The sequence below is a fragment of the Pelobates fuscus genome, chromosome 1, assembly GCF_036172605.1.
Source record: "Pelobates fuscus isolate aPelFus1 chromosome 1, aPelFus1.pri, whole genome shotgun sequence".
Lineage (NCBI taxonomy): Eukaryota > Metazoa > Chordata > Amphibia > Anura > Pelobatidae > Pelobates > Pelobates fuscus.
In genome coordinates, this window is record NC_086317.1 from 492240385 (window position 1) to 492250844 (window position 10460).

The following is a 10460-nucleotide window of genomic DNA, read 5'->3' on the forward strand; positions in this document are numbered from 1 at the left end:
TATCTATCAGTATTTATGTGTGTATATGTCTATCTGTATGTGTGTGTGTATGTCAGCATGTATATATGTCTGTATGTATGTGTGTATCTATGTATATATCTATCAATATGTATGAGTGTATGTATGTCAGTATGCATGTATGTCTGTGTGTATGTAGGTCAGTATGTATGTCTGTATGTAAGTTTGTATGTGTCTGTATGTGTATGTAAATATGTATGTCTGTGTGTGTGTGTGTGTGTGTGTGTGTGTGTATGTATGTATGTATATATATATATATATATATATATATCAGTATGTATGTGTGTGTGTATGTATGTCAGTATGCATGTATGTCTGTGTGTATGTAGGTCAGTATGTATGTGTGTATGTGTGTATGTGTCTGTATGTGTGTGTGTATGTCAGTATGTATATATGTCAGTATGTATGTGTGTATATATGTTAGTATGTATGTACGTCTGTGTGTGTATGTATGTATATATCTATCAGTATGTGTATGTATGTATGTCAGTATGCATGTATGTCCATGTGTGTGTGTGTGTGTGTGTGTGTGTCAGTATGTATAATGGATGCAGTGTGCGTGATGGTGCAGTTTTTCCGCAGTGTATGATGGATGCAGTGTACTTGATGGTGCAGTTTTTCCGCAGTGTATAATGGACATAGTGTGTATTGGATGCTGTTACGGTTGCCTCCAGGCTGGCTGGAAGTTGGACCGTAGAAAAGGATGCTCCTAGCGCTCACCAAAGGACCATCAGCACCGTAGATACCATAACTACTGCGTAGACACCATAAGTACTGCAGACTCCACGAACCGCCACTGCTGAGCTAGGATCTCGCCGTCTGCTATCCACCCTGGACCTACGACCAGGCTCCAGGTTTCAGTAGGTGAACCTCTTCCTTCTGCAGAGCGAAGCAGGATCAGTAGCTAAGGGAGCATGCAGAGCATAGCAATCCCTGTAGTGATTATAGCTGTCCCCTACAAACATGAGTCAAGGCTGCAAGTTAGAGGGACAAGTCATTCTGTTTATTGGCACCAAAAGAACCTTCTTTAATGCAGGTTTCCCTTAGATAGGACCACCCACAGGGCATTACAAAACAACCAATCACACACGTACATTATCGAAAACACTCCCAGCAATTACACACAAAATCCTCCCCTCTGCCTGTGATATAATTATGTTACACAATGGGTTAACATAATTATCACAGACAGTAAAAATACAGTTTTTACACATACACTGTAACTTTAAAACCATACATCCAATAACACTCTCAAAAATCAGACAAATCCATCCAATAGATCGAAAGTTAGGCAGAAGTCCTTTATGACCGACTGCAAGCACATTTTCCTGCTCAAAACAGTTCCATAGATTTGGGCTGTGCGGTCGGTCAATTTCATGCAGAAAAACGACTAAGTCCCATTCGAACGGGCCAGATCGGTTCAAGGGTTCAGATATTTCATGGAAGTCATATTTTTGACCCACCACAAGTATGGCCCCATGTCCAAAACAGTTCCATAGAATCAGGGCTAACGGTCGGTCTCTTTGTCTGGAGTACAAAAGTACATAACTCACATTAACAGAGCCTGTTTCAAGTATTTTAGCCAGGTTTATCACAGGGGCCATAGTCACAGGGCAGGAGGCTGGCAAACAGGCCCCTCCAAAAACCAGTGGCGAGGTCATTTTCACCATGTAACTCCCTTCCTAAGGGAAGACTAACCAGGTACCTGACCTTCTGTCGGTCGGTGCCTGAGTTAGTCGAGTAGCCCCTCCACAAGTAAAGACTGGTACTCCTGGCTTCTGGTTGCTCTCCGCCTGGTAGTTGGGGTTACTTGGTGGACACAGACCAGCGGTACTCTGCACCGTGTTACAGCTGGGTAATTGAGAAGGATGCCAGTTCCAGGATCAAGAACAAAGGGAGGGCAGAGGCCAACTGCGCTTTGCCCGGTTGCCAGCTCTTCTGCTGGGATGGGGTCAGTGAATACTACCCCCAAGACCTGGTTGCGGATCTGCTTTGGAAAGGAGGGATCGCTTACCTCCTCCTCCTGGCATTCCTTCGGGGTTGGTTGGGGATCTGGACCGGCCATCCAGCATCCCTGTAGGTCTGGGATTGGGGTTAGGGGTGCTGTCCCCCTATGGTTTGGAAGAAGGACCAGGTGTCTCCTCTCCCGGTAGCTCCGGCTGTTGTTGGAGAGAGAGACTGGTTGTCTCCTCTATCTGTAAAGTACTGCCGCTCTGGGAGATACCAACCGTAAATAGGAGAAAGGGCGCAAAACCCCATTTGAATGGGCGCTCCTTCTCCCATTGGTCGGCACAGACTTCCTTGACTCACAGCTCCAGAGATTTCCTGCTGGCGCGCATCCCTCTCTCCAGTGGATATCCCCATGCAGGTTGTGGCAAAACTAGCCACTTAAGAAATGTATGTGGGTAAAATGTTTCATTTTTCGTTTATTTTCACTTTTATTACATGTATATGTATAGGGCATTCGTATGAATGCAGCATACGGATACCGCCAGCGTTCCGCTTGGAGTTCCACGAACAGTGATTTTCAAACACTTCGTGAAACGAACAAACTGCCGAATGGGAGACCACACAGCGGTGGTCGTGTGTCTCCCATTAACTACTGCAACAATGTATCTCCAGTTTATTGATGGGTTTCGTGGGTGGCCACCATTCGTATACTGAACACGTGGTGGCGGCCATCTTTGTTCACGAAAGCAGGCCGTTCGTGCAAATAATAATTTCAGTAGATTAAAGCTTTTCGTATATTCTCCAGGTACAATGTCTGTTCACCTAAAGTTGTATTTCGCATGGCGTTCATTTATTTCTGCAGGGATCTGAGCGGTAATTCACCAGACGGTGCATTCAGATCCCAGCTATAAAATAAAGGGTCATTCGACTAATTCCGCTCACTATTTTACAAGTTATGGATTTTAGTGTACAATGGTATGTTTTACTGTATGGAGAGATAATGTGATTATCAGTACATTCTTACACAATTATCTCTCCTGTAGAGCATTGCCTGATGGGAAAAGACCTTGCAGGGTTAGTTTCCCACACAGTCCCCTTGATTAAAAGCCCTGTAATACCAGTTTGTAAACCCCTTGCATGGGGAACTGCATGGGGAACCTGTGAAAACCCCTTGCATGGGGAACCTGTGAATAAAAGCTCAGTTGACCTCCATGCTATGTGTCATCTAGTTATTACGCTATCTGTGTTTTACCTGCTTATCCTGACTACCAGTGGAGATATTGTGAATTAACCCCTACTACTCTGCTACACAGGTATCCACTGGAAAGAGCGCTCTCCTGGTCAGCTACGAGCCTAGCCTCATAGCTCCCAGGTAGGGAGTGATTATAGCTGTCCCTGTGTGGCGTTCGGTGATGCAAACCAGCGGCCACCCAGGGAAAGCATGCGCCGTTTGTTTCCCTTGCAGTCTGCGGTTTTCACACCTTGTTACGAGGTTTGAACGTTCTAAATAGACATTCTAAAAGAGGTGTGGGGGTGGTCCTCGGTCGGGAGGCGAACATAACCCATTCGTATGAGCTCTGCCGAATGGGGAGCAGGTAAAACACACAAATTCAACACAGTTACATATAGATACATGAGGAAACACAGAGTACAAGGGCAAAACGTGGGATTAAACATTGGGAACACCTAATACAAGGCAAAAACTATACGAACACTCAGTGGGCATGGTACTTAGTGGCGGTGGCCCGCCACAATATATTATAACAGCACAGGGATATATTATGACAGGGCAGTGATATATTACAACAGGGCAGTGATATATTCTAACAGGGCAGTGATATATTATAACAGGGCAGGGCTATATTATAACAGGACAGTTATATACTATAACAGGACAGTTATATACTATAACAGGACAGTTATATACTATAACAGGACTGGGCTATATTATAACAGGGCAGTGATATGTTATAACAGGGCAGTGATATGTTATAACAGCACATTGATATATTGTAACAGAGCAGGGTTATATTAGAACAGGGCAGTGACGTACAGCACTACGGAACTTGATGGCGCTATATAAATAATAAAAATCATATTATAACAGGACTTTGATATATTAGAACATAGGCAATGGGATATGCTATAACAGGACATTGATATATTATAACAGGGCAGTGATATATTATAACAGGGCAGTGATATATTATAACAGGGCAGGGATATATTATAACAGGGCAGGGATATATTATAACAGGGCAGTGATATATTACAACAGGGCAGTGATATATTATAACAGGGCAGTGATATATTATAACAGGGCAGGGATATATTATAACAGGGCAGGGATATATTATAACAGGGCAGTGATATATTATAACAGGGCAGTGATATATTATAACGGGGCAGTGATTTATTATAACAGGGCAGTGATATATTATAACGGGGCAGTGATATATTGTAACAGGACAGTGATATATTATAACAGGGCAGGGATATATTATAACAGGGCAGTGATATATTATAACGGGGCAGTGATATATTATAACAGGGCAGTGATATATTATAACAGGGCAGGGATATATTATAACAGGGCAGGGATATATTATAACAGGGCAGTGATATATTACAACAGGGCAGTGATATATTATAACAGGGCAGTGATATATTATAACAGGGCAGGGATATATTATAACAGGGCAGGGATATATTATAACAGGGCAGTGATATATTATAACAGGGCAGTGATATATTATAACGGGGCAGTGATTTATTATAACAGGGCAGTGATTTATTATAACAGGGCAGTGACATTGGAGTCATGTACAACAAGCTGAGAGAATAACAGTAATTGGTGTTGGAGGCTGATGGAGAAGAGAAATAATAGATACAAAGGATTAAAGTAAAGCGATTTTATTGTCATCAGATAAATATAAAGAAATGATAATCAAGGCAATGAAATATGACAGTGAAACCAAAACAAATCTCAGGAGCGGAGAGAGAATGATAAAGGAATCCCATTCTTCCTCTTTCTTTAGGTTATTGGATAGAGTTTGCCAACTGTGACTCGATTAGATGGATTTTCTTTAAATTGCTTATACCAACAAAAACATAATGCGTGCACACAGTGTTAAAGTTTATAAAGAAAAAGGAACGGTTTCCAGAAATAATATAAACTGAAATCGGACTGCGATCTTTAAGTCGGTATTTTTTTATATTTTGAACCAGACGATGTAACTGGGAACTGGTAAATGGATTTGAATGATATGTTACAAGACCTTTATTGGAGAGTTTTGAAAGTAACAGTCTTGGGGCGAGGAGTTCTTAGCAGTTGTTCTCTGATCTGCTTTGTCTTCAAACCATAAATAATAGGGTTTAGGAGGCTTGGGATAAGAATGTAAATATTTGAACATAAAACTTGTAGACTGAGAGAAACTGTGTTTTCTACCACCCTGTAAGCAACAAAGTTGAATACTATAGGGACAACTGCAATAAAAATAACAGAAATATGAGAGCCACACGTTCCCAGAGCCTTACGACGCGCTTGCCTAGTGGGGAGTTTGTAGACAGCCCTTAAGATCATAACATAGGACAGTATGACAAACATGAGGTCAAAGCCAATAATTGAAAGAGACACCACAAGTCCATAAACATTATTAAATTGGATATCGCCGCACGCCACCTTTACCACGGCCATGTGATCACAGTAGGAATGGTAGACAACATTCTTGGTGCAATACTGCAGTCGACCTGTCATAATTGGAAGAGGTAAGATGATCACAATGGCTCTAACCACAATGACCGTGGAAATCTTTCCTAGTATAACGTTGGTGAGAATAGACACGTATCTCAATGGGTAACAAATGGCAATGAATCTGTCATAAGCCATGGCTGTCAGGATGCCCGATTCAAACCCAGAAAGTAAATGGACAAAGAACATCTGAGTGAGACAGCATACTGCAAGTATCTGGTGAGCACCAAACCAGAGGACTCCCAACAACTTTGGCATGGTGGTACTGGACAATGCCACTTCATTCATAGCCAGCATGGACAAGAAAAAGTACATGGGGCCATGAAGACTTTTCTCTGTGATGATGACGTAGAGAATGGTACAGTTGCATAAAATACCCAGGATATAAATAATACCAAAAGAAATGGAGATCCAAAGAGTGCCACCTTCTAATCCAGGAATGCCGATCAGCAAGAAGGTGGATGGCATGGAAAAGCTGGAGTTGGAATTGGTGAGCATCGGCTATTACTGGTGGCACCGGAAAGACCTCAATGCACCAACTGGTACAGGATAAAGAAATGTTAGGAAGTCTGATGAAAGAAAGGTATAATGTGAAGAATACAATCACTAGCAATTACAGACATGGTGACGGTGAGATATCATCAGAATTGTCCATGGCGGAGACATTTGGTGTACTAAAATCAGTTCTTTGGGGAAAAAAAACAATAAAAATTAGTTTGCGTGGTTCGAATATCGTCCATGTGGTTTTCCTGTTCAGACAAATATTGACCAATAGGGAATGAAAATGGTCTGCTCGGAGTGCTGCAAAATATAGATATCATGTGTCTATTTCACAGGACACTGATAGGAGCAGCTAACACCATTTAGTTCCCAGATGAAGTTGAACCAATAGAGGGAAAAAAGATGAGCAGTAGACCTTTATATTAAAATATTAGTATTTTATATATTTAGCAAATATTTAATATAGAAATATAGAGTTTATTTACTGCCCTCCTAACTTTTCCCTCTATTCGTCAATTCTCACTTGATCTGTGAATACAATTAGCATTTAGTGACTGTCCTGTAACCATCAATCACCACAATTTCTGTTTTAAAACTCTAAACACAAACATTGAATGCACAAGTTTCTATATTATTATTATAGAGATTTATAATGGTGGAGAGCTATCAGTATTTCTAATTTATTGAGCAATAAACCCCATTGTAGTTTTCCTCCATCAGCTGATTGTATAGATTGCTCTACAGAGTCCTTCATCCTCTCCCACTCTCCGAAGGCTAATTAGTGATTTAGCAGCCGGTGGCTGTCCGCAGCAATAACTAAAAGATGAGGGAGATTAAAGCAGAAAGTTTGTAATGATGCCGCAGTATTAATCATTCTAAGATCCTGTGTGTATTTACTCTGTGTGTGCAGGATGTGAGGGGTTAATCATTATAAGATCCTGTGTGTATTTACACTGTGTGTGCAGGATGTGAGGGGTTAATCATTATAAGATCCTGTGTGTATTTACTCTGTGTGTGCAGGATGTGAGGGGTTAATCATTATAAGATCCTGTGTGTATTTACTCTGTGTGTGCAGGATGTGAGGGGTTAATCATTATAAGATCCTGTGTGTATTTACTCTGTGTGCAGGATGTGAGGGGTTAATCATTATAAGATCCTGTGTGTATTTACTCTGTGTGTGCAGGATGTGAGGGGTTAATCATTATAAGATCCTGTGTGTATTTACTCTGTGTGTGCAGGGTGTGAGGGGTTAATCATTATAAGATCCTGTGTGTATTTACTCTGTGTGTGCAGGGTGTGAGGGGTTAATCATTATAAGATCCTGTGTGTATTTACTCTGTGTGTGCAGGGTGTGAGGGGTTAATCATTATAAGATCCTGTGTGTATTTACTCTGTGTGTGCAGGATGTGAGGGGTTAATCATTATAAGATCCTGTGTGTATTTACTCTGTGTGCAGGATGTGAGGGGTTAATCATTATAAGATCCTGTGTGTATTTACTCTGTGTGTGCAGGGTGTGAGGGGTTAATCATTATAAGATCCTGTGTGTATTTACTCTGTGTGCAGGATGTGAGGGGTTAATCATTATAAGATCCTGTGTGTATTTACTCTGTGTGTGCAGGGTGTGAGGGGTTAATCATTATAAGATCCTGTGTGTATTTACTCTGTGTGTGCAGGGTGTGAGGGGTTAATCATTATAAGATCCTGTGTGTATTTACTCTGTGTGTGCAGGATGTGAGGGGTTAATCATTATAAGATCCTGTGTGTATTTACTCTGTGTGTGCAGGATGTGAGGGGTTAATCATTATAAGATCCTGTGTGTATTTACTCTGTGTGTGCAGGATTTGAGGGTTAATCATTATAAGATCCTGTGTGTATTTACTCTGTGTGTGTGCAGGATGTGAGGGGTTAATCATTATTAGATCCGGTGTGTATTTACTCTGTGTGTGCAGGATGTGAGGGGTTAATCATTATAAGATCCTGTGTGTATTTACTCTGTGTGTGCAGGGTGTGAGGGGTTAATCATTATAAGATCCTGTGTGTATTTACTCTGTGTGCAGGATGTGAGGGGTTAATCATTATAAGATCCTGTGTGTATTTACTCTGTGTGCAGGATGTGAGGGGTTAATCATTATAAGATCCTGTGTGTATTTACTCTGTGTGTGCAGGGTGTGAGGGGTTAATCATTATAAGATCCTGTGTGTATTTACTCTGTGTGTGCAGGGTGTGAGGGGTTAATCATTATAAGATCCTGTGTGTATTTACTCTGTGTGTGCAGGATGTGAGGGGTTAATCATTATAAGATCCTGTGTGTATTTACTCTGTGTGTGCAGGGTGTGAGGGGTTAATCATTATAAGATCCTGTGTGTATTTACTCTGTGTGTGCAGGGTGTGAGGGGTTAATCATTATAAGATCCTGTGTGTATTTACTCTGTGTGCAGGATGTGAGGGGTTAATCATTATAAGATCCTGTGTGTATTTACTCTGTGTGTGCAGGGTGTGAGGGGTTAATCATTATAAGATCCTGTGTGTATTTACTCTGTGTGTGCAGGGTGTGAGGGGTTAATCATTATAAGATCCTGTGTGTATTTACTCTGTGTGTGCAGGATGTGAGGGGTTAATCATTATAAGATCCTGTGTGTATTTACTCTGTGTGTGCAGGGTGTGAGGGGTTAATCATTATAAGATCCTGTGTGTATTTACTCTGTGTGTGCAGGGTGTGAGGGGTTAATCATTATAAGATCCTGTGTGTATTTACTCTGTGTGCAGGATGTGAGGGGTTAATCATTATAAGATCCTGTGTGTATTTACTCTGTGTGTGCAGGGTGTGAGGGGTTAATCATTATAAGATCCTGTGTGTATTTACTCTGTGTGCAGGATGTGAGGGGTTAATCATTATAAGATCCTGTGTGTATTTACTCTGTGTGTGCAGGGTGTGAGGGGTTAATCATTATAAGATCCTGTGTGTATTTACTCTGTGTGTGCAGGATGTGAGGAGTTAATCATTATAAGATCCTGTGTGTATTTACTCTGTGTGTGCAGGATGTGAGGGGTTAATCATTATAAGATCCTGTGTGTATTTACTCTGTGTGTGCAGGGTGTGAGGGGTTAATCATTATAAGATCCTGTGTGTATTTACTCTGTGTGTGCAGGGTGTGAGGGGTTAATCATTATAAGATCCTGTGTGTATTTACTCTGTGTGCAGGATGTGAGGGGTTAATCATTATAAGATCCTGTGTGTATTTACTCTGTGTGCAGGATGTGAGGGGTTAATCATTATAAGATCCTGTGTGTATTTACTCTGTGTGCAGGATGTGAGGGGTTAATCATTATAAGATCCTGTGTGTATTTACTCTGTGTGTGCAGGGTGTGAGGGGTTAATCATTATAAGATCCTGTGTGTATTTACTCTGTGTGTGCAGGGTGTGAGGGGTTAATCATTATAAGATCCTGTGTGTATTTACTCTGTGTGTGCAGGATGTGAGGGGTTAATCATTATAAGATCCTGTGTGTATTTACTCTGTGTGTGCAGGATGTGAGGGGTTAATCATTATAAGATCCTGTGTGTATTTACTCTGTGTGTGCAGGATTTGAGGGTTAATCATTATAAGATCCTGTGTGTATTTACTCTGTGTGTGCAGGGTGTGAGGGGTTAATCATTATAAGATCCTGTGTGTATTTACTCTGTGTGCAGGGTGTGAGGGGTTAATCATTATAAGATCCTGTGTGTATTTACTCTGTGTGTGCAGGGTGTGAGGGGTTAATCATTATAAGATCCTGTGTGTATTTACTCTGTGTGTGCAGGGTGTGAGGGGTTAATCATTATAAGATCCTGTGTGTATTTACTCTGTGTGCAGGATGTGAGGGGTTAATCATTATAAGATCCTGTGTGTATTTACTCTGTGTGTGCAGGGTGTGAGGGGTTAATCATTATAAGATCCTGTGTGTATTTACTCTGTGTGTGCAGGGTGTGAGGGGTTAATCATTATAAGATCCTGTGTGTATTTACTCTGTGTGTGCAGGATGTGAGGGGTTAATCATTATAAGATCCTGTGTGTATTTACTCTGTGTGTGCAGGATGTGAGGGGTTAATCATTATAAGATCCTGTGTGTATTTACTCTGTGTGTGCAGGATGTGAGGGTTAATCATTATTAGATCCTGTGTGTATTTACTCTGTGTGTGCAGGATGTGAGGGGTTAATCATTATAAGATCCTGTGTGTATTTACTCTGTGTGTGCAGGG

At 41.2% G+C, this 10460-nt stretch overlaps 1 protein-coding gene across 1 annotated transcript; it reads right to left on the minus strand.

Annotated features, from left to right (window-relative positions):
• Positions 1 to 5248: 5248 nt before the first annotated feature.
• LOC134586247 (olfactory receptor 52K1-like) lies at positions 5249 to 6217 on the minus strand. Its single transcript, XM_063441742.1, has one exon. It carries the CDS (start codon positions 6215 to 6217, stop codon positions 5249 to 5251), a length of 969 nt encoding a protein of 322 aa, XP_063297812.1.
• Between the last annotated feature and the right edge of the window lie 4243 nt (positions 6218 to 10460).